The 25,323-nt window shown below is 41.1% G+C and overlaps 2 protein-coding genes across 3 annotated transcripts; one reads left to right on the top strand and one right to left on the bottom strand.

Annotated features, from left to right (window-relative positions):
- zmp:0000000926 (ataxin-1-like) lies at positions 1-20,193 on the top strand. Of its 2 annotated transcripts, none has more exons than XM_058051929.1 (3): positions 1-187; positions 15,849-17,471; positions 18,490-20,193. In XM_058051929.1, exons 2-3 carry the CDS (start codon positions 15,996-15,998, stop codon positions 18,949-18,951), a joined length of 1,938 nt encoding a protein of 645 aa, XP_057907912.1. In that variant the 5' UTR covers positions 1-187; positions 15,849-15,995; the 3' UTR covers positions 18,952-20,193. The 2 variants fall into 2 exon arrangements, with proteins under 2 accessions (XP_057907912.1, XP_057907913.1); XM_058051930.1 differs by lacking the exon at positions 1-187 and adding an exon at positions 10,722-11,154.
- Positions 20,029-25,218, bottom strand: irf10 (interferon regulatory factor 10). The gene is made up of 8 exons (XM_058051931.1): positions 24,686-25,218; positions 23,633-23,828; positions 23,477-23,553; positions 23,263-23,311; positions 22,354-22,458; positions 21,896-22,282; positions 21,243-21,361; positions 20,029-21,116 (listed from the first exon to the last, which is right to left on the bottom strand). The coding sequence occupies exons 1-8, from the start codon at positions 24,854-24,856 to the stop codon at positions 20,988-20,990; spliced, it is 1,233 nt and encodes a 410-aa protein (XP_057907914.1). The 5' UTR covers positions 24,857-25,218; the 3' UTR covers positions 20,029-20,987.
- Positions 25,219-25,323: the final 105 nt, after the last annotated feature.

Genomic DNA, 25,323 nt, shown 5'->3' with positions numbered 1-25,323 from the left:
AAAGAGGCGTTTAGAGAGTGAGAAGGAGGAGAGGCAGGGGCAGGATGAAGAGAGGAAAGGCTGAGAAATAGCGAGGAGAAAGACACAAAGTGGATATTTCTATGTGGCTTTCTGTGTGTCTGCTGCCGCCGCCAAAGGGATCCAATGAAACTCTCCGGTGAGGGCTACACTTAGACACCCCGGCGAGGTATGTCACCGCACTGCTTCCTCTTCTCAGTGTGTCTGTTTGCATATGCCTGTGTGTGTGTGTCTGTGTGTGTGTGTGTGTGTGTGTGTGTAACACTGAGGCAGTACAAGTGTGTTAAAAACTATTTCCAAGCATGTCACGAACATCTCCACATCTCATGTAGTGCGCATGAATGTTTGCTGTGCACTCATGAAAAGTGGCACCTGCGTAATGGGTGTGCGTCAGGATGAATGTGCGCTATTCACTCATGTAAGCCAGCACCTGCGTGCGTGTGTGTGTGTGTGTGTGTGTGTGTGTAGGCGCGTGGTGGGGAATAACCAAGAGAGTGTGAACAAGAGGGTGAGTGTGACTGATCCAGAGAGAGAGAGAGAGAGAGAGAGAGAGAAGTAAGTGGAGGTGCATCACTCAGCCTGATCAGGACTTTCAGAATTAGAGCAGTGGGCTTAAATAGCCTTGGTCCAGAGATAGCAAAAGGGGCCCTTGAGGAGGGCTGGGAGGGATTCAGAGAACATTGATGAGGGTGGTGCAATTAAGAAGAGAAGTTAGGGGGGAACAGTTGATGATGGGGAGGTCTTGTTCCAAAAGGTGCAGGTGCATCAGGCAACTTCTCTTTTATTTTATGGATGAAGTTTCCTAGAATACGTGATTTTTTTTTGCACTTAAATTGATAGTGCATGGAAAAAAAGGCTAATACTAAAATAAAAATAAATAAAACAATATAACATGTATGCACTGGAGAATGTGCATACAGGCCTATACCGAGGTGCAATGATTCTATTTTAGAGGTGAATGCAGCGAGAATAGAAACCCACGGCTGCTCTCTGTCAGACATTTCATTTGTCAGTTCCAGCATCACACTGTTGGGACTACTAAAAGTGTGTTTGGATCTACTCAACAACCATTTCAAATCCCAATCGGTACATGCTTATGACTTCTCCACGTCTATTTCTGCTCCATTGATATCCCATGTGCATCATTCGGAATCATCATTTCACTGGTTCAGACTTAAGATATCTATCATAAGTTCCGACAATCTAAGGGGATGTTCTCTAGGAGTACTTGATTGCCACCCCCGGGCTTAATTGTGCTGCTGTAGCCGTTTCGTTGAATAGTTTTAGGGAAAATCAAACACACAACTAATGTGAAGCTTGATTGAGAGTTTTCCTGAGTGGCTGCTGGCCCTTTAAGAAGGCTATTTTTGCAGAGGCACACATGGAGCAGGAGGCTGTGCATAAGAGGCAGCGGCACACGGATCAGAATGTATGGGGCTCTTCCTCACTACTGTGACTCCACACCACACATCCCACCGGACGGTAACCTTGTGACGAAAGTGACTGCAAGAGATCCAAATCTGAGCAGATGCACACTCAGCACAAGCTCATACGGGCACATCATCAAAAGTGGAAAAGGCTACAGGTTTAGCATCTGACAAGAAGAGTCATCCCCTTTTCAAGTGGATCTCTCTGAAGTCTAAAAGTGATAATGAGTGGGAGCCTGTGTTAAAAAGACATCCTTATGCACACTTTGCACGAGTGTGCCAACATTCCCACATACTTGTTTTGATATGCAGATAGCACCGAATGAATTCTGGAAACATTTGTGCCCCCTTCTTAAAAAACACATAATTCACCCACACACACTCCACAAAAGAAAGAGCACATCTCGGAATATTTTCTTACTCCTAGCGGCACATATAGCGCTATACGCCCACGTCCAAAAATTACTTATACATCGTCAATATCAGGACACAAAAATAATCATTTCTTTATGCAATCTGCATGTTATATAATGCATAGCCTGTCATTATCACAGGTCTCCTTCACGCCCTGCTGTGCCTCTCCACCTACCTAGCTCGCAGACACACACACACACACACACTCTACACCTTGTGTTGACAGCCATATACTCTACTCCAGCACTCTCACCCACATTGAGTGTGTGCTATCCTACAACCTGGCAGATGAGTGAGAACGGAAAAAAGGTGAAAAACACAGGGAACATTCATGAAACTGTGGAAATGCATGTACAGTAATCCTTATGGTGGTTAATTGGTTCCGACCGTGATAAGTCAATTTCCATGAAATTCATTCATTCATTCATTTTCTACCACTTATCCTCACGAGGGTCGCGGGGGTGCTGGAGCCTATCCCAGCTGTCTTCGGGCTGGAGGCGAGGTACACCCTGGACTGGTCGCCAGCCAATCACAGGGCACATATAGACAAACAACCATTCACACTCACATTCATACCTATGGACAATTTGGAGTCACCAATTAACCTAGCATGTTTTTGGAATGTGGGAGTACCCGGAAAAAACCCATGCATGCACGGGGAGAACATGCAAACTCCACACAGAGATGGCCGAGGGTGGGATCAAACTCTGGTCTCCAAGCTGTGAGGTCTGCGCGCTAACCACTCGACCGCCGTGCAGCCCAAAAATATATAAAGCTAATATAATAATAACACAAAGATAATAGGTCTTGCCCTGTGATTGGCTGGCGACCAGTCCAGGGTGTACCCCGCCTCACGCCCAAAGACAGCTGGGATAGGCTCCAGCACCCCCGCGACCCTCGTGAGGAAAAACGGTAGAAAATGAATGAATGAATGAATGAATGAATAATAGGTCTGCTTTCAGGGATGACAATGGAAATTAAAAAATTACATTTTAAGAGGCTGAAATCAAAAGGATATTTAAAATTTAAAATAAAAAACAAAATAATAGATTAATTAATTCATCTAATTAATTAATCTAATTATTAATTAATCTAGTTAATTAATACATAAGAAGCCACCTTTAAAGGGACAATACTGACACCAAGTGACCAGTGTAGAATATTACATTGCATGCCATTTTTGAAAGCATCATCTGAATGCCTTATATTCATATTTTAGCCATTTTTACGCTTGAAAAATGATTAATTTATGCCACAGCATTTAGAAGAAGTGTCTGGGGACTCCTTGTGTGGAGTCAGGAGTACGGCGAATATTCCTAAACAGATGTAGTAGGTGTTTGAAAGCAGCTTGCATCATGTTAGTCTCCTTAAAGGGGACAGACACAGCTGAGAAGATACCGCTATACTGTATTTTCTTCGGCTGTATTTACATTTTTATAGAAGATTTGTGTTGTATAATATAACCTGTAGGTCTTTCTTCTTTTTCTTCGTCCTTGACTCCCTCACCCATGTACACCACCAAGAATCATGTTCTCCTCCTCCGCACCGCACCTACAATAGGGGTCAGCGACCTTTCAACCGTGCCGCCCACACATTTACACCCACACATTTCAGCCAGGCCTGCCTCTGTGCATGCCCCCGTTGTCCTGGACGGACGTGCACATCACAGTATATTGCGCAGTATCGGTTTTGGTGTCACTGTACAGACAAAGTAACATCTGAGACATCCTGTAGCTTTCTAGCATCAATAAAAGATGCCGGTGCTATACCATTGAAATGTTTTTTCAAATCCTTTTATATCCTCTTTTATTCCATATAACTTTTAATCCACTGGGTCAAACTTCTTTATTAGACCTTTATTCAGTTCAGTGTTTCCTCTTTCAATCTTGTCACCATCAGCACAGGTGATCAAATGATTCAATAATAAGTCTCAGTAGGAAGTGATTTAAAACTCAGAGCCCTGTCTGATTTAATGTTAAGGGCCTTTTATCATCGCACAGGCAATGAATATGAACAGCGACAAAGACATCCCAGACACTCTATGTGCAGCCAGTCTAGACAGATTCTCTGTCAGTGAATGGCACTCCAGCTACCAACAGGAGACCTGGCCATGGTCTCTCCATGGAGATGCCATCACTGCCTTTGCTTACAGCGTGCTGACATTTTGCTGCTAAACCAGAAAAACCTACAGAAGCCCACTTTTGACTGGCAGTTTCCAGGGGACAGTGCCAAAAGCAACAAATCTTTTGGAATGAAATAAACACACACACATGATACACACATTCATCCAACACTTGTCCTCTTTCTTCCAGGCTGTTTTTTTACCCATCACGCCCGTGGATCTGATACACTTCACCCCCCTTCAACCTCCTACTTGTAAACAACTTATCTCATAGAGTGAGAGCGCTATTCATTCCTGGGGTTTGTGTTAGTAATGTCACAAAATAGTGATAGGCTCTGGTTGTTAAAGTGTGCTTTGTAAAAGTTTGAAACCACATAAAATCCCCACAAGTTAACCATCAATACTCTCCATTGTGGTGTTTTAGTAGTGATTCAATTCTTTGTGATTGGGCCTGTCAAACTGAGTTTTTCTTGGTTGAATGGTACTACTCGGTACTTCGGTACGAGGTGCATTATTAAAAAAAAACAAAAAAAATAATATGAAATGCGGATATTTTTAGGATGTATCACAATACGACAATATAAAATTTAAATTCAGTGTGTGAGTCTTGTACAAAAAGCTACAAACCTTAAGCAATATAATGAAATAACCTCAAATTGGAAAGCATGTTTATTTATTGGTAAAAAAAAAAAGTGGCTAACTTTTCCAATGGGATGTCAACCTCTGCACACAATGCTACTAAATCTTCAACAAACTGTAATGCCTACGATTACGGAAGATGTAGTCACCCGTGCAATTCCAGCAATTAACATTTAATGTTACTTTTATCTTTATTGGAGACATAATTCTTGACCCTCAACAACGTCCTCTTTAACATCACCTTCCTGTTTTGCCGTGACTTATTTCTTGAATTCAATCATGTTTCTTGCCTCAATAACACAAAATGGATCCAAAAAAATATCGAACATGCCAGCATTTGATAAAGAAGGTGACAAACACGATTGAATTCAAGAAACACATGTAACTCATGGCAAAACAGAAGGTGGTGTTAAAGAGGAGGATATCACCTTGTACTTCGGTACGAGGTGCATTATTAAAAAAAAACAAAAAAAAAATATGAAATACCGATATTTTTAGGATGTATCACAATACGACAATATAAAATTTAAATTCAGGAGAGTCTTGTACAAAAAGCTACAAACCTTAAGCAATATAATGAAATACACTTGTCTCAAATTGGAAAGCATGTTTATTTATATATTATAATATATTATAGAAATATTATATAGATTATATATATAATATTATATATAAATATAAATATTATATATACTATACTATATAAATATTATATATATTATATAAATTTATATTTATATATTATAAATATAATAAAAAAATAAATATATTATATATGATATATATATAATATATATTATAAATATATATTATATATATTATTATATTATTTATTTATAAAAAAAAACAAAAAAACAACCTGTATTACAAACAAACTGTATTATGGAAAGCAGGAAGTGAACAAATGTAACAGTTACTGATTATAAAAGTACCAGATGGAGGGGTAGGATTTAATAAGCTTTGCTTCTTCCTACTCCTTTTGGACATGTGGAACTGTGAACTGATTATGTGATGCATTCAATTGTAATCTGATGCATGTTCAAATGAAATAAAACCATTACCATTACCAACATATACGTATGTATCTGGTGCAAATGGTGCACAGGAGGCGGGCAATCACACTGTCGAGGTGGAAAAGTGCAAGAATGAAACTCCCCTCAGCAGACACTTAAATGTCAATGAAAGACAACAACCTAACACCCGCTTAAGAAAATGTCAACCACACAGATTTGGAGAATACCTGTTACCTTTCGTGTTGACCTCCGCAATCACACATTGTGCATGTACACTGCATATGTTTATTTGTAGCATCACAAACAAACGCCATAGTTGAAAACCGTGGCGTTATTTTCTATTTTGCCTATTTATGCTGACTGTCTGACCCCTGCGTAATTAGACAAGTCATATTTATAACTGATATTGTGTAAAAGCCAGCTTAAAGAGTCATAGCGGCCCTATTTATAACCTAGGGGCTTGAGGCCTGCACCACTACATGGGGGGATTTCCTCCCAGAACTATACTAAGCTCTACCTGGTAGGATTGGCCAGGATTAACCCAGCTATACATTACAAGCTTCACTCTCTCTTCTGCAGTACTCAAAAATGTCTCCATTTGTAACGTAACATACACTCGCTGACCATTTTAATATGGGGACACCTTTGCAGTTAATTTGCATTAACTCGGGTTGACAATTCTGAAACAAAGGAGGCAGGATGGACTTTCAATATTAATTAGTACAGATGAATTAATCATATTTAATGCATGCAATTTATGCAATTTGACTCTTGAATACTCCATTGTGTTACATTTTCCCGGTTTCAGTATTGAGTCCAGTCTGTACCATACAGATAAATAAATAGATATTTTAAGTTTCTCAATAGTATTTAAATTCCCGGGGGGGGGGCAAGCTTCAAATGACTTCGTCAACAGGGCGTTCAAAGTGAAGCGAACCATATGTGAATGGATTGTGGATATTTATCTTTATCTGCTTTAACTGTTGTTGTCCTAGACCAGGGGTGTGCAAACTCTGGCCCGGGGGCCACAGGCAGCCCACCAAATGTTTGAATCCAGCCCGCCTGTTGCTTTCTAAGTATTACAAGTTTTAAAATACAAACTGGCAAAGTAAAAAAAAAAAGTAAAGTAAAAAAAAAAAACAAAAAAAAACATAACTGTAAAATTAAATTACATAGTTTAAAGTGGGACATGAGAACATACAGCTGAGCATAAAATTAGACAAATAATTAAAAGAAAATTATAAGCATAAAATTGTGTTTGTGTTAAATATATGTATGTTCTCAACCCCCAGAGTTCAATTCCACCCTCGGCCATCTTTGTGTGGAGTTTGCATGTTCTTCCCGTGCATGCGTGGGTTTTCTCCGGCTACTCCGGTTTCCTCCCACATTCCAAAAACATGCCAGGTTAATTGTCGACTCCAAATTGTCCATAGGTATGAATGTGAGTGTGAATGGTTGTTTGTCTATATGTGCCCTGTGATTGGCTGGCGAACCAGTTCAGGGTGGACCCTGCCTCTCGCCCAAAGACAGCTGGGATAGGCTCCAGCACCCCCCGCGACCCTCGTGAGGATAAGCGGTAGGAAATGAATGAATGTCCTAGATGGACGTTCTTATTTTAACATTTTTTAGCATCTAGCTGGTAGTAATACCCACTGTATTGACATCATTTTATTCAGGCTCCACTTCAGACTCCTGAAAGTTGCATCAAGCTGTCTCGAATGAGTGTGAAGATTAGCACAAAGAAGAAGATATGACTCATTCACAATCATGCTTGTGTCCCTCTTCCCATGTAGATTAACGTGTGCGTGCGTGTGTTAATGTGTTAATAGTAACTCTTGAGCCATAAGCCTATCCTCGTGGTTGAACTGGCTACGGGCAGGGCTCCTGGCTAAAGTATCTACTGTATCTATCTATATGTCCGTCTAGCTTCCTGATACCTTCTATCTTCCCCCAATGACCTCTTTTCTTTTTTAGTGTGACTCATTTGACCGAGACTTGTCTGTGTGCACAGAATAATCAAGTCGAGTGCAGAAAGTGTCATGAAAGATATTATTTTAAAGGAAGTATGTATGCTAAATGCTTCTGTGCACTGTAACTGTAGTGCACTTGCAGAAGTGGAACACATCAGTCATTTCTATGTATCTATATAGTAGTACACTCTTTGATGAGCCCTTTCTTCCTCTTTCACGATGACTGCTGTGCTACATCAATTCTATACCAGTCAGTGGAAATTTGATTAGTGTTTTGATTAATGCACAGTTATATTTAGTTGGACTAAATAATCTAATTATGCCATGCATTGCTTCAAAATGCTGCTTACAAAGCAGAGGAGGGTTTCATCTTCACCATTAAACTATTTTTTTTTCTGTGCTTTTTACTGTATATGCTTATGCAAAACAAGTTGTTCTGTCAAAGGAAAAGGCCCAGTGTGAAAAAGTGATTGCGCCCTAAAATTAATACCTGTTAGGGCCACCCTGCAATCAACAGTTATTCATTTTCATTCATTTTCTACCGCTTTTCCTCACGAGGGTCGCGGGGGTGCTGGAGCCTATCCCAGCTGTCTTTGGGCGTAAGGCGGGGTACACCCTAGACTGGTCGCCAGCCAATCACAGGGCACATATAGACAAACAACCATTCACACTCACATTCATACCAATGGACAATTTGGAGTCGCCAATTAACCTAGCATGTTTTTGGAATGTGGGAGGAAACCGGAGTACCCGGAGAAAACCCACGCATGCACGGGGAGAACATGCAAACTCCACACAGAGATGCCCGAGGGTGGAATTGAACCCTGGTCTCCTAGCTGTGCGCTAACCCCTAGACCACCGTGCCGCATCAACAGTTAAATTACAATAAAATTACAATCTTTGCAGAATTGTAATTAAGTGTTTTTAAGGTCATTAATTCTAACATAGTTAATGAAATAAATGAGTTACCACTGTTGCATTATTTTTCACAGACCTACTTCGAATGTAAAAACAACAAAAGAATACGTCTTCACAATGGCAATAGTTATCACAAACCCATAAAATGAAACACAATAAATGGCAGCGCAGACACCAGCACTGGCCCACTCAGACTCAGTACATTCAAGCAGCAATCACTTTGAAAAATAACAGTAATGCTCTCCATAAATGTCACAGGAGACGCTTGGCTTCTTTCAGTGAAAATATGTCAGAATGGCCTTAAGAGCTGAGACGTCTACAGTCCTCCTCCACTCCACGAGTTTACTGCTGTTGAAATGCACTTAAACTTGTTTGCATTTTGTGCTGTCAAGGTTGCATGGATTGATATATAAACTTTGTTGTGTTAAACCTGCTAAGTACAACAGGTCATTCTGGAATATTTTTTTCATTGCGGTGTCCAGCAGCCTTTGTTCTGTCTTCATGTGCGGTACATTCAACGAACTCCCCCGCCGTCATCAATTTAGAGCTAATAATAAGCCATTGCAGCCATGCCAGTGCACTCGTCTCAATTTGACTCAATCATAGAGGAAAATCACTGAGCTCTCCAGCGGTGCGTATGTTGGCGTGCATGAGCCTTTGTATGTTGTGTCAAATAAATGGTATGCATGGTTCAGACATGCTTAATAAGCTACACAAAGAAACATCACAGGTTACATTTGCACAACTCAACGTTCCCGAAAAGGAGTAGGAAGAAGGTGATCTTATTTAATCCTACCCCTTTTTCATGTCTATTACTGGTAATTCATTCACTGGTAATTCATTCACAATGAATAGTAATAGTAGTAATAATACAGACACCACCTTACTGTTTTGCCATGACTTATTTCTTGAATTTCACAGTGTTTCTCACCTCAGTAACCCAAAGTGAAGCCGCAGAAAGTGCCAGCATTTTGATATAAGACAATGACAAAAACTATTTACTTGACTTGAATTATATAACTCATGACAAAACAGGAAGGTGGTGTCCATTTTGTGTCTCATTGTCACATTCAACACTCATTCATTAACACTGACAATATTTTGGTTTGAACAGTAATGATAGTAATAATAATAACAATCTGATGAATTTGATTGTATTGAAAAAGTGTATTAGTATATAATAGTGGAACCTTAATTCGTTCCAGAAGATCCAGCTATAACCAAATCCATTATACCAATAAGAAGCAAGACACCATACAGACACCACCTGACTGTTTTGCCATGACTTATTTCTTGAATTTCACAGTGTTTCTCACCTCAGTAACCCAAAGTGAAGCCGCAGAAAGTGCCAGCATTTTGATATAAGACGATGACAAAAACTATTTACTTGACTTGAATTATATAACTCATGACAAAACAGGAAGGTGGTGTCCGTTTTGTGTCTCATAGTCACATTCAACACTCGCATCATGTGTTCAGTCGTAGAAGTAGCCTTAATTGTTCATTTATCCCTTTCATTCGTAATTTATTTGCATTTAGAATTGTTTTTTGCATGTAAAAATATAAAAACATTGTTTTGTTTTTACTTTTGAGAGTCAACCACTGATTAATCCAAACTATAAGTCCAATTAATCCTTTCTAGAAAGCCAAGAAATAGTTAAATAAATGTTTTTATAATTGTAGTTTTACAAATAGAAAAATGCATATGAATTGCAGCTGTGGAATGATTTTAACCAGATGAAAATTTAATCAGATTAATCACAGCTTTGAACTAATTCATCATTATTAATCACCATTAGCAACTATGTCTGAACTATGCCCATTTTATGTTAATTATGTTAATTTTTCATCCCTTTGATTGTCACGTGGTGTGTTTAAAAATCGAACAGGTGTACCTAATCTAGTGGCCCATTTTTGAACATTTTCGTAAATTTTCGTCACCATGATTACATGAAACTTTCCCTAACTGGTCCCTAACGTCATGTTTCCGGCGGTGTAACATGTGTGGTGGGTCTTGTGGTTTTGGGACGCATTACATGCACAAAATCTGGAATATTAAGATATAATAATAGCTAAACGGGAGAAATATTAAAATTGACTGCTGCTTGGTAGTTGTCAATGACCGCACCCCACCTAAATCAGCTCACGTATGCACAAGTTCTCAGTGGATTATGCAAAGTGTACCTAATGTTATGTCCAGTGAGTTCACCATCCTTTATGTGTGTAAGGGTTTGTGTATGTGTTTGTATCCCTCACAGTGATTAAAGCGAGTGGGCGGCAGTAGCAACTGGTCTGCTTGTGTGGCTCTGCATAGCAGACATGTTTCTCACTGCTAGATATTACTCATTTCCTCAGCCGTTGCACACACACACACACACACACACACACAATCACTCACTCACATACACAACAGACGAATAGCAGGCTTTCAGTTCTTTCCCTCGGTTTTGCGGGCTCACCTGTATTATTTCACACATAGAATCTCGACTATGTGGAGCTGCTGAGATGTGCAGGCGTTTTTTACAGTGACAGTGTAGCGCAAGTAAGAAGCCGAAGAGTGGGTTGACCCTTTTGGAACGTTTGGGGATATGAATGGCACGCTACGATGGGACGTCTGCTTAGTCTGCACTAAGGTCAGTCTCTCATCACGGCTCCATGAAGCCCACATTATCCAGACGCTTGTATGGATAACAAACACACCACAATTAGAATAACCGGACTCTCAGGTCATGTTGCTTTAATTGGCAAAATGTGTAGTAGCTAAAGTAGTTCTAGTTCTATTCGTCTGATTCACAGCTCGTGCAGAAAAAGGCGGGATGAAGAAAACGCAAAGAAAAAAAAAATCTCTGATTGAAAGCAATTCTTTAGAATAAAATCGTAAGCTTTTCCATTTACAAAAGTGTGTTGAGAATAAATTGCATTGATGTTTACAGAGCAAAGTCAAAGCGGTATTATGTGAAAAAAGTATGGAACATCGCCGTGATCGGTGAAGTTTGATATATTGAAATGCTCCCACAGCAAAGCATCTAAAGAGCAGCTCTATATGCATGCGTGCACAGTGTAGGAGTCATCTTTCAGTAGACATTTTTTCTGCTAACTCCTCCACATGCACAATATCTTTCTTTGTTTTCTCGTACAGTTTGGCAGCATTCAAGCAGGTTTATTTGGGAACCATAACTTGTTTTTTTTGTTTTTTTACCCCCTCTTTGGGTTATCAAAAGGACAAGGATATTCATTTCTGGACAAAAACCAGGGCATATTAATAATGCATTCATTCTAAGGAATCTGAGTTCCAAAGTGTTCCAAGTTCACTAAAGAATAGTTTAAAAGTTAAATGACTAATGTTTATTACGTTAAAAAGAATTTTTTTTTGTTTGGGAAGGTTTTTGCAAATCATCATGTAATGTTATTTTATTGTACGTATTCATGTTCATTTATTGTGGTTCAGTTTGTTTCATATTTATTCAAAATAACATAATTTTTGTATGGGTGGCACGGCGGTCGAGTGGTTAGCGCGCAGACCTCACACCTGGGATAGGCTCCAGCACCCCCCCGTGACCCTCGTGAGGAAAAGCGGTTGAAAATGAATGAATGAATAATTTTTGTATGAAATGAATGGGCTATTTTATTCAGTAGGGGGCAGGGAACACAAGATCTCGTACATGACAAGATTTCTCATTCAGATAAATTTCTCCTTCGTGGGTACTAGATCTGGGATGATAATAAATAAATTCATTAATCACACAATTAATGAAAATAATCTTGAAAATGTTGCTGACCTGAACGAGTGGTTAGCGCGCAGGCCTCATAGCTAGGAGACCCGAGTTCAGTTCCACTCGCTGCCATCTCTGTGTGGAGTTTTGCGTGTTCTACTCGTGCATGCGTGGGTTTTTTCCGGGTACTCCGGTTTCCTCCCACATTCCAAAAACATGCTAGGTTAATTGGCGACTCCAAATTGTCCATAGGTATGAATGTGAGTGTGAATGGTTGTTTGTTTATATGTGCCCTGTGATTGGCTGGTGACCACACCTCTCGTCAGAAGACAGCTGGGATAGGCTCCAGCACCCCCGCGACCCTCGTGAGGAAAAGCGGTAGAAAATGAATGAATGAATGAATATAATGCCATATGCATGCATGTCTGGATTCACTTGGTGCATTGATGTCAGCACCTTGGTGGGTTTGTTCCATAGAACAACGGCCTGATCGGAGTGACCCTTTTGTCACGGCCAGTTGTAGGCATGGGCCAGTTAACAGGTTCTAGATATACCACGGTATGAAAAAGTCAAGACCGCTAAAAACGTCCTACGGTGTGAGAGAAAGTGGAGGTCACTATGTACTGTTAGAACTGGGCTTCGATGTGCTGAAACCACAGGCATGAGGCGTGTTGCCAAAAGTTGGCAACTAATAGCTAACAGTGACATTAACGGCCTCGTTAGCAAGTGGTGTCGGTGTGCCCTCGTAGAGTTTTGCATCCCATAGCATGTGGCAGGAGGCTATAAGTGTGAACATAAACAAACATTTAAGGTTTCTTAAGGTGATTTTTGACAGACGCGATGTGGCAGCAAGATCGATTTGGACTTTATCAAATTTCTTTAGCTCCATTTTGGGTTATTATATCAAGAAAAGCTGAGACTTGAGGTGAGAAACATTAATGAAATGAAAAAAAAATAACAAAACACAAAGCTGGTGTCCTTGTTGATCTTGCTGCCACATCACTGTCTTTGTCAGCAACATCTTCAATCAAGGTGACAGTGACATTAAATGTTCATTTATCCCTTTTATTCGTCATTTATATGCATTTCATTTTATTCATGTTAAACTACAGTACTAATAGTAAAATTAAAAAAAATTGCGTCTGTAAACTTTCTGTAAATCCTCTAAACTTCATCTTCACTTCTGAAGCAATAAATATTAAAAGAGGTGTGTGAAAGAGGGACGTATTCTATCCTCATCCCTGTTTAATACAGTAAACCTCGGATATATTGGACTCGGATATATCGGAAATTCGCTCACAACGAACAAATAAAAAAGAACCGATTTTTCTGTAATGCATTTCCAATAAAAATTCATTGCATATATCAGATTTTTTTATAACGGATTTCGCCTATTTCGAACAAAATCTCCAGTCCCGTTCCAATGCATTTCCATTAAATTTCCCTCGCATATATGGGATGGCCGCATCGTGGCGCTCCGATTCGCCGAATCGTGACAGGCCGCTATACGACGTCATTTGCAGCGTTTGCAGCGTTGCCTGCGCGTCCAGGTACATTGGAAACATAGTCAAGGAAGTGCCTTTTTATAACGGATAAAATCCGATTTACGCATATACCGGATATAAATCCGATATATGCGTAAAACGGACATTTTCCGGTATACGCATATAACGGATTTCGCTTATATCGGACAAAACCAGTGGGAACAATTGAATCCGATATATCCGAGGTTTACTGTATATACACAGAAATAATCTATAAAAGCATTGAAAAAAACAGAGAGGTGTTTCCATCCGTGGAAAAAAAATGTGAACACCTTGAGATATGCAGATTGCTGAAAATGAAAATAACTTACAAAACATAGTGAATACCATCAGCAATACGAGAAAAACATACGGAATGAAAATTAATGCGAAAAAAGGCCAAGGTCATGCATGCTACGAGGAAGAACATCATATATAAATATGGATGGTTCATTCATTTTCCACCGCTTATCTTTTGCAGGGGTCGCGGGTGTGCTGGAGCCTATCCCAGCTGTCTTCGGGCGAAAGGCGGGGTACACCCTGGACTGGTTCGCCAGCCAATCACAGGGCACATATAGACAAACAACCATTCACACTCACATATTTATTCATTCATTCATTCATTCATTCATTTTCTACCGTTTTTTCCTCACGAGGGTCGCGGGGGGTGCTGGAGCCTATCCCAGCTGTCTTCGGGCGAGAGGCGGGGTACACCCTGGACTGGTTCGCCAGCCAATCACAGGGCACATATAGACAAACCATTCATATTAACATATTTATGATAAACTATATAAATGGAGGGATCATGTGAGAAATAAATTAAAAGAAGTATATTGAAACATTGACCAGTCCAGGGTGTACCGCGCGTCTCGCCCGAAATCAGCTGGGATAGGCTCCAGCATGACGATGAACGGCATAGAAAATGGATGGATGGATATTTTATCAGGTTGTTTTAAATATTGCTTGTGTTCTTTTGGCACAAATAAATATCATCATACATCTGAGACATTGAATCCCCCACCAACAGCCAACTTTTCCGCTTTTCCACTCAGATGCACAAACAGCTTGCTTGCCTCTAACACTTATTCCGTTTTTGGACCTCGTAAACTTGATGAGCAACAGTTTGCCCGCCTCTCTGTGGAGTATCCCCATCTCACCTCTCTAACCGACAAGATGCATGTGCAGACGCAGTTGCCATAGTGACGCTGTGGCGGCTGCTGAGACGGTGGGGTGTAAGTAGGTTGTTGACGGGTGAGCGCACGGCCGAGAGGCAACACGACGGCGACACGGTCGCCGAAAAGGACTCATTTTGAAGCTTGTCATTTTTTTTTTTTTTTTTTGGAGGAGAATTAGTGTAGCTCCCCCGCACTTCTCATTGAATGAAAACAGGAATGCAAAATCTGTGACATATTCAAACACCCGCACTCAACGCACACAAAGCCTTAAACAAATAAACACATTCACACATTCTCCCATACACATCGAGCAATGGTGGCATGCATACACACACACAGCTGCGCAATTCTCGCCTCTTTTAGCAAATATTTAGTTGGCACAGACACACATTCAGTATCCACAACTGGTGCTGTCTCCGTCAGCTTTCGGGTGGGTGGTGACCAGCTTTGACTGTCACTGGGGGAGCAAAGCACAGCCGCCTGTGGGAGTATTTGTGTGTCTGTTGCTGTCTGAGTGTGTGAAAAAAGAAGAGGCCAGAGGGGGTTGCTGGTGGGGAGGTGCTTCGTAGTACACTTCTATAGAATACCCGTGGGTGTCAACGGGGGTGGTTCATGAAAGTGGTACAAAAAACATATCTCCATATTCCGATCGTCACCAGAGAGTCAGCGATGAAAACGATACAGCTGTGTGTGTATTTAACATATGCCTTTGCTTCATTAGCTGTGATGTGTATTTTTAGCCCACATGTGGGTGTAATGTGTTTGAATGAAATAAGTAAGTTGGGTAGTTTCAGTCCCACCGCAGCGCGCTCAGGTAATGACTAATTAGCCGCGGCGATCAGAAGCGCTAAGAGTTTTGACCTTTTTAAATACATTTGTTTTCTTGTCTCTTCCAATGATATCTTCTCTTTTCTAGGCCAGTGGCGCTTCAGTTCAGAGGAATCCACAGTGATGCTGTGTCGGAGCCTTCGCTTCTGTCCGTGCCCCTCGTTCTCCCGTAAGTCCCATGTGACCTAGGCTACACCCACACATAGGGGGCCACCACTGCCGCTGGAGCCCACCCATGAATCCCATCCCTGACCGCGGCAAAGAGTGCCTCCCTCCCAAGAAGAGGGAGTCTCGGCAAGGGTCGTCAGAACGTCAACTTCCTCCGCCCGATGAATTTAAGCCCCCTGTCCCGCTTCGGAGTCGGTCCAATGCAGGGCGAGGCGAGGGCAACAGGGAGGTCAGCGACAGGCAGCGAGCTCTGACTACTCCGAACACCCATCTCCTCCACACTCCTCCGCCATTGCCCTCTCCAGCGCCCCTGCCCTTGCCACTGCCATGGCCCCTGAGCTACACTTCCTCTGTGTCTCTTCCTCTCTTTCAAGGGCATGTAGTGGAGAGGAGAGGCTCCGGGTCTCCTGCCTGGAGAGACGATCCCCTGTCATCGCCGCTGCCACACCATTCGAGGTGGCTTCGAGCAGAACGGCCCCTCTCCTCCCTGTCCTCAACTTCCTCCTTTAAAACTCCCTTCCCGGCTGATTCTCGCGAGATGTGGTCCTACATTAACAGCAGCCGACGAGATTACAGCTCTTCTGTTTTCTCTCCATCGTACTTGTTTGGTCATACCTCTCTGTACCCTCAAGAGCCAAGTTTAACCGAAGCCAGACAGAGGTACTTAGGAAAGAGGCCCAATGGATTGGACGGGCCAGGCAGCAGGACTGCCTCTACCTCCAGGTCTTTGCTCACAGGAGATTACGGACATGATAGCAGCAGAACCAGATTAGACACAAGTCTACACAGCTCCCATATTAATGGTGGACGGAGACAGCAGGAAGATCTGACACCTGGGGCCCAGTCTAGGGGTTCATTTTCCTCAGACTCTAAAGCTCAGGAGGGGCATGAACCACATTCCTCAATACAGGACCGACATTGGCAAGAAATACCATTGAGCCCTCATCCCCTGGGACCGGACCCCAGGGCAGGTAAAGGGGGGTTACTGGATGCCGCGGGAGCCTCAGGCACTGAAGCACACATCTACTACTCCTTGGAATCCATTTGCCAGCCAAGCCCTCAGGCTTCCCAGTCCTACATACCCTACAGTCCCTCAGGAATACCACTGTACAACCTGCAAGGAGAGCCAGGCCCAAAGAAGCACAATCCGAGGACCTCCCCCCAATCGTCCCAGGGTCAGCTGAACAGCCATGACAGGTTGCAAAGAGACCATGACAGAGACCAAGACAGAGACAAGGACAGGGAGCGAGGTAAAGAAAAAGAGAAGCACCTGAAAAATAACAGGGATCATGTTCACACCTCACCCCCTGCCCTTCACTCGTCTCCCCCTCCGCTCCTACCTCACTTCACCAAGGGTTCGCTCATTGAGCTGGCCAGCGGGCAGTTGAAACAGGTGGAGGATCTGCGGACAGAGGACTTCCTGAGGAGCGCTGATACCTCTTCAGAGTTCCACCTGAGCACCTGCACAGTTCTGCTCATTTCTCCCAGCAGTGCACAGGGCATCTGCCACCTGCAGGTCCATCTCACAGACCGCAACACTCAGGTGAGCTGCTAAAAAATTGCCTTCAAGTGCTTTAATGCTTCCTCATGAATTAATCTTGGATCAGACTGCAGAGAACTGTTTTGATAATCTTTCAAAGTAACAACAGGCTCAGAAAGGGTGAAGGAAAATACATTTCTGGGGATCACAATAGATGAAAATATGAGCTGGAAACCTCATATTACAAATATTACAACATTTGTTCTCAATTTGTTCTTTCTCTGGTTCTACCATATCTTACTTATTGTGTGGAAATATGGGGTAATAACTATAAAAGCAATCTTCACTCGCTAAATGTACTGCAAAAAAAGTCAGTAAGGATAATTCATAATGCCGCCCACAGAGAACATACTAACTCCTTATTTCTAAAATCACAAATACTTAAACTTGCTGATATAGTTCATCTTCAAACAGCTAAAATAATGCATAAGGCTAAAAAAAAAAACAATTACCTAAAAATGTCATCCAATACTTCTCTACAAGAGAGGAGAAATATGATCTCAGGGTAGAACTAAATTTGAAACACTTATATGCTAGGACTACGTTAAAAAGCCATAGCATTTCAGTATGTGGAATCAAACTATGGAATGGATTGAGTAAGACCCTCAAACAATGCACAACGATGAGCCAATTCAAGAAACAATACAAGCAGTTGCTGTTTGTCATGATGTGCTATATATATATCACTATATTGACACTTACTATGGTACCCATTATGTCATTGGATGGTCATATCACCTCGTACTTCGGTACGGGACAAAAAATTTTAAAAAATATATATATATTGAAATATATTAGGAAAGCAGGAAGTGAACAAATTTAATTGATTGTAAAAGTACCAGATGGCGGGGTAGGATTTAATAAGCTTTGCTTCTTCCTACTCCTTTTGGACATGTGGAACTGTGAACTGATTATGGGATGCATTCAATTGTAATCTGATGCATGTTCAAATGAAATAAAACCATTACCATTACCATGGTATGTTTATTTGAATGTGTCACCCTGTTTTGCTTTAATCCAGGAGTTATTGAAGGTCTTGGTGGAGTATCCATTCTTCGTCCAGGACCAGGGTTGGTCTTCTTGTTGCCCCCGGAGAACCACAGAGCTCTACGGCCTTCCCTGCCGCCAGCTCTCAGAGGGGGATGTTTGCCTTGCTCTTACCCCAACACCCAAGAAACCCCACCGGACACTTGTGCGTTCCTCCTCTCGAGTCCAACGTACACACCACCAGTCCAGGGCTGCGGTGGAAGTGTCTAGCAACTCGCACAGGGAGAAAATGCCACCTCCTCCTCCTCCTCCCCCTCTTCCTCTACACCCGCCTACTACCGGGCCACAGCACGCTCTGACTGCAGAACCTCAGACTGAAGAGCCCGCACGCCCTCGTAAACGGCGCTGGTCAGCCCCTGATGCCCTTTCCTCAACAGGTACCGATGAAAGTCTCATGGATTTACCTCAAGGCTCCAAGCTGATGAAGTGGCAGTAGAAAACTTGCACATGCACACGTTGACCTACAGTAAGCACATGTATACGCTCCATGTCTCTGTTGCGCCCGCTTGGGTCGCGGGGATGGAATAAAGAACAATCCAAAATTACGGGTGTTCACACTGCTGCCCTAAGGCTTAAACTTCTCTACTTGTTGCACCCTTTCTATCATTTCCTTTCCTCTCTTTACCATCCCTTCAATTTCCTTTCCTTCCCCGAAGTTTCCTTTCCTTAACAGTGACAGGAGCATCGTCTGAAAGATGTCTGGTGGCTCCTTTTACAGACGCATTGAAGACAGTGAGACAATCAAGCACTCGTCTGTGTTCACTCTGTTTATGTAATGTCCCACACACATATTTACCGGCAGTGTGTCCTTCAGGGTATCGATTTCAATCAGTGTTATGAAAGTAAGCGCTACTGAAACATTGCAGATATACGTATATACAAAAAACAAAAATTGACTTAATATATTACATGTGTACAGTGAGTATGCTAAACAGATTTAAAGCATTTTTTTTTTTTTGGTCAATATCCATGATACATTGTGTTCGTCTTATTTGGTTCTTGCTTCTGATCCATTGTCAAACCGGGCAGGCAAGATGAATGTAAGCGTTCTTCGCCTTTTTTTTTTTTTTTAAATCTCATCACCTTCAACAAGTTATTTGTCAAGGCATTACTCTCCGATATGTTCTTAACATTATCTCTGAGAATGGGAGAACACTAAGAATAAAAAAAAAAAAAAAAACGCGTATGAGACAATCACGGCCACAAGGACAGATGTGTACCACATAGCCTCCACACTGTATTTTCCATTAAAAGCTGAATAGTGGAAGGACTGGAGGTAAGGCTGAAGAGTAATGGTGCTAATAACATGTTGGAACAGGATGCTTTGTGGATATACGTAACCCCCTGCTTACTGTACACTTGTGTTTCCATTTTCATTGTTGTGTACTGTATATGTCTGAAAGCAGGGAAAAAATGATGAAAGTATTTTCAACTCTGATACGGGTATCTCCTCTGATTCAGCACACTCTTTCACTTTAGTTTTTTTTGTGACAAAACCATACATGTTAATTATTCCTTCTAAATGTCATAGCTACAAAATGTATATTTTTTAAAAAATTGTGAAACTGTTATATGATGTTCGCTAGAAATAAACAGAAAGAAAAAAGCTTCATGAATTTAATTATCACTGCTGATTTATTCCCTGCTTTTGTTGAAAACACTCGATTTACAACTTTTATTAGGTTACAAAATATGTAATTATCTTGTTCTGGTTCAAGGGTAGAAAATGCAATATCATAGTCCTTGTTAAGATAAGATTTTTTTCTTCCAGACAAAACTTGCAAAAGAAGGATACTTCACACAAGGTGAGTCACACAATGATTTAGCCATCTCATTTCATTTTTTTAACATATAACCACAGTTCTTTTTTTTTTTTTTTTTTTAATTTGGGCAAATATATGAATCATTAGTGTGCATTTCTTACATCAATCAAAATATAACTTTCCATTATTTACATTTGTATTCAACTGGAGTAGGCTGAAGCAAAAGCTTATAAATGCCTACCCCTTTTTGCAAGATATAATCATGTTCATGCCACTGTCTTTTTTCCCCTGTTATTATTATCATTGTAATATTATTATTATTATCATTATTGTTATAATCTTTATCATTATTACCATCATTATAATCATCATTAATATTACCATTTCCATCATTATAGTTAAAAATTTCATAATTAACTTAAAAACAATATAAAATGTGTGGTGGATGCTTCCTTATATATACGTCTCAAATCTACATGCACATTTCATTATTATGCTTGACTTTTCATTATTGTACTCACAACTCGGCAGCCAATATAGAGTTGTGTATAGCATATCAACAAGAAAAAGCAACATAGTTTGAACCCAGTGAACCATTTCTCTTCAGAGGCTCTACTGTACAGAAACATAGACAAACATTTCCTTTAAAATTCTGCTCTTTGCTGTTTTTTCTGTAGAATTAAAATAAGGAAATAAACCTTTGGCTGGTTCACAACGGCTTCCCCGCAGGAAGGACTTTCTCAGTTTTCTCTGTATTTGTGTTGGGAAGGTCCGTAGTGTTCTTCATCTCATCCAAGCTCAACCTCTGCAGCAGATCCACAGCAAACATAGGCACCACCTGGGCAGAGCAGGAGGACAATATTGCAGCGACCTCTATTGGAATATTCAGGTACTGCAACTAATTCTAAATTCCTGCATTGCTGAAATACATTTGATGTAAATGATTCTTGGTCAATTTTCCCACCTGAACCATGACAAGCTTTGTGGTTTTAGGGGTTGTTGGGTCCGGGTACTCCTCTCCAAAGCAAAGTTCTATCCTATAAGGGGGTGGCGTTCCCTTTCCTTGCAAACAGTTCTGAAGATCTGTAAAACAGATGCTCAGATTAATCATATGATGTATCGAACTTCAGAAAGCACTGTAGCACAAAATAATACAGACACTAAAAAAATCGGGCCCTATTTTGGTAGGCAATGTGTGGCCAGCGCGCTTTGCAATTTTCATGAGCGGCGCAGTATGGCGCAAGCGCACCCGCGCCTCTTTCCATCCCACTAACACACGTGGCAAAAAGGGAGGAGAGAACGCATGAGAGAGTTTAACACAGCCGAGTGTAGTCTTAACCAATTAAATGAACGTCTCTTATTGCTTTTAACTGCACAGGGCCCACTGGACTGCACATCAGAGGCCATGTAGACCACCTCTGTTCCTTCACTTTTGACCCGCTGTTTTGTCACAAAATTTTCACTGTGCTATGCTGAGATGTGGACACCTCCTTTAGTGGGCTTCCACTTCCATCTCTACCAAATTAGCGAAATGACACGAAATTAGAGCCCATTGTGTTATCCTGGTTCATTTAAATAAATACTTTTAAGTTGAATTATATGAATCTGTTCAATTACCGTTGAGAAATTCTGAAGTATCAAGCAATTTGAAGGTCTTCTCTCGCTCCAACTTGTTGGGCCGATCAGCGTTTGGAGCCATGGGGCCGCTCCAGTACACCCTGCCCTGGCAGAACCGCTTGATGAACACCCCATCAGGGGCAACCCATAAGAGTACACCCCTTTCCAGATGGCAGAGAAGGCGATTTATTGCTTCCACCATGTATGACGATGTGTGGAAGGAGTTTGGCGAAGGAAAAAAAAGCTGTTGTGCGTTGCAAGGCCCGTATATACGCTCACTTCCTAAAGGACCTCGACCATGCAGGATAAAGCATCCTTCTGGACTCTTAGTGGTGCATCTCATCACACTGTGGCCGTGGTACAACAATGTCACTTGCATTCTAAAATCTGGGAACACAACATCATCATTAGTATGTTTTCCAGCGGTATGTTCATTTTTGTTGTTTGATGTGACTTACCTGAGATGGTATGAATAGAGCTGCAGAAGGTCAACCAAGCAGAGTGCTGAGTGGGACTTTTTTTTCCAGTCGGCTCACAATACATATGGTCCCTTATTAGCTCATCTAATGCACAGTAGAAATCATCAGTCAGCACGTTGTCAGTGTTCTTTTGAGAGAGTGATACAATTAGCTAAAGTGAATCAACTTGAACCGTATACTGTTGAAATCAAACGTTTGCATGCACTACACCTTTTTTCTCACTGTCTGAAATGAAACAGACTTTTTTAGGCCAATTAGGATGACCTAAATTAATTCTATTTGTATGATGGCTGTGCATTCCCATGTTGTTTATGATTGCGGATAATTGTTTGAACAGATGAGTAGGCACCTTAAAGATTCCGGAAACTTAACCAAAGGAGGATTCTGGACCCAACACACACGGCTGTATGTTAAAAGCAGACACTTTTAACATACCATAAAGAATCCAAATAAATACAGTTGAATAGGTGCAGATTCTGGAAGGACTAGAATGCTTTCTGTGCCGGTTATTGGTTTGGACTCGGTTTAGCTGCTCTATAGGACTCCACAACTTTAAAGACACAGTGCATGTGAACTTGTAGTTTCAACTGTATGTCCCTATGGTGTCATTACATCATTGCACTGACAGGTTGCCTACAGCCGCTAATCTGACGGATACCAAATAAAATAGACAAACTCACCTTCCTTCATAGCCGGTGGTTGCAAAGACTTGTTTGCAGTGCATCAATTACATAAAAAACAACTCATGATTTTTTTTTTTTTGCCAAAAATATTTTTCCATTTCGATATTCCCATTTTCAACCTGTATTTTACCCACAAAGCCACCCATTGACCCTCATTTGTGGCCACCTTTCCAAGTCTAAATGACAGCTTTTCTAGGTGGCTTACTAGGTTGTTCTTTTTGTTCTGGTTCTTCTTCACAGGCTTGAAATGATTCCTTTGAAAACAAACCAAAAAAAGGTTAAAACTGATCCTCAAACTCCCTTGGCCGAGTTGTTTTGCACATGAATGTTCTTTCATAGTACCGTAATCATTATTGCAGCTTTTCCTGACAAAAGCATAAAGATCACTTTCTTATTTTTTGGGTGCTGAACTTACGAACCTCTATTTCTTGGAAACCAGGACTCCATGACGATGTCTTAACTTGGATAGTCATGCTATCCTTTCTCAGTGGAGACTCTGTGAATAACCAAAAAGATGCAGATACTCGTTAATCCAGATAAAACGTACGTATATGAGATATTCTGGTCATATTTACCGGCCTGAGATGATGGCCCACCGTCTTGCTGGATGCGGTACACTTTATAAGGTTCTGAGATGTCCAGCTGGCTGAGTTCAGGGACCATTTGGAAGTCTGTGCTCTTATTAAGTGCACACCGCAGACGAGTCTTCCACACGGTGGGGTTGGCTCGGTCCTTTCCCTCCATGTGTTTGCCCTTGTGCAAGGCCCAGGCCTGAACACAGCGGTGGAAATATGTCAGTGTCAATTGTCTGCAAAAGTTTTTTATTTACTCTTAGAGTCAAATAATATATTATTTATAATTTATTATTAATATATATTATTATAAATATATTATTTATTATTTATAATATTATTTAATTTGACCTATTATGCTATTTTTCATCTCCTTTGTATTGAGTTGTGGACTCCTATAGAGTAGCTACACACAATAACCCGCACAGAAAGCTTTCTAGATCTTCCAGATTCTGCACCAAACCTCATTATCTGACGCTTTAGCATCATTTAACACAAAAATAAATAACATTTATAGTTCAGAAAAGTGGAAAAAAGCATCACAAACTTTGAATGGTATTGTTTCAAACTACTATTGCTGACATATTAAATGCTTTATCATTTTTAGGAGACTAAAGATGAGTGAGCGGCTGCATGGCAGGTGAGTGGTTAGCGTGCAGGCCACACAGCTAGGAGACCCGAGTTCAATTCCACCCTCGGTCATTTCTGTGTGGAGTTTGCATGTACTCCCCGTGCATGCGTGGGTTTCTCCGGGTACTCCAAAAACATGCTAGGTTAATTGGCGACTCCAAATTGTCCATAGGTATGAATGTGAGTGTGAATGGTTGTTTGTCTATATGTTATGAATATGAATATGAATGAAATGAAACTATCAGAATAAAAAGTCATTCATTACATTGATATTATATTCCCCAATGAAGGCAGCCATTTGTGTTACTGTCACTTTAAGCACCGTTGGACCAGAATGTGAATTTAATATTGAAGTATATGCAAAGTAGTTCTTTTTAAAGTTGTTGGCTGTCAATAGTTAGCATGTAAAAGAAGCTTAGAGGTGACCTTGAAGAGAGCAGCATCGTCCGTCTCCTTGTAGTCCTTTTTGGCAGCATGCTTCCAGGGGATCCTGAACATGGTTTTCGCCTGGTCTTCCCAACGCAGACCCTCAAACGCACCACTTTCCACCTGAGCTAAGAGCCACTCTTTCAGGTGCTTCTTGGGCCCTTCTTCCATCTTCCAAGTCCGATTTCAGTCTGAAGGGCATTCAGCTCCAGTGGCAGCCCCAAAAAAGCATTCAGGTTAACTTTAAAAAAACAAAACGCAAATGGACTTCAAGTTAGTTCACGTGGTATGTAACCGAAAGCGAAACTTTGAGCGGGTGAGACACTTTCGCTTTCCCATTCAAGGAGCGCACGTTTCTGTTGAATCGTTTCTAACCTGCTGAACACCAAAAGCAGCGTACAACTTTAACTTGTTGAATTAAGATTTCAACGTAATTATACCACTACTTGTGGAGCATAAAAAAGTTTTATTGTGTGAAGGAAATGAGTGGAAATGAGAGACAAGTCACCTTGAAACTTTGTTGGGTTTTTCCACTCAACAGCCGCAGTAAAAAATGTGCTTAAAACCAGAAAGAAAGGTGGCACTGTTTGTAGTAGTGATTTTTTTGGCCACTAGAGGGCGGTATAGACGTGCTTGCC

This window comes from Doryrhamphus excisus, chromosome 16, assembly GCF_030265055.1.
Source record: "Doryrhamphus excisus isolate RoL2022-K1 chromosome 16, RoL_Dexc_1.0, whole genome shotgun sequence".
Taxonomy (NCBI): domain Eukaryota; kingdom Metazoa; phylum Chordata; class Actinopteri; order Syngnathiformes; family Syngnathidae; genus Doryrhamphus; species Doryrhamphus excisus.
Note: the sequence above shows the minus strand (reverse complement) of the source record. Positions and strands in the feature narration are given on the sequence as shown.

Bases quoted from the DNA above. Each gene is read 5' to 3' on its own strand.
- zmp:0000000926 (XM_058051929.1), top strand. From the start codon at position 15,996: ATGAATCCCATCCCTGACCGCGGCAAAGAGTGCCTCCCTCCCAAGAAG. The intron at 17,472-18,489 runs GTGAGCTGCTAA...GCTTTAATCCAG, and splicing joins TCACAGACCGCAACACTCAG to GAGTTATTGAAGGTCTTGGT.
- irf10 (XM_058051931.1), bottom strand. From the start codon at position 24,856: ATGGAAGAAGGGCCCAAGAAGCACCTGAAAGAGTGGCTCTTAGCTCAG. The intron at 23,554-23,632 runs GTAAATATGACC...GGTTATTCACAG, and splicing joins TGGGCCATCATCTCAGGCCG to AGTCTCCACTGAGAAAGGAT. The intron at 21,117-21,242 runs GTGGGAAAATTG...TGCTCTGCCCAG, and splicing joins CAAAGCTTGTCATGGTTCAG to GTGGTGCCTATGTTTGCTGT.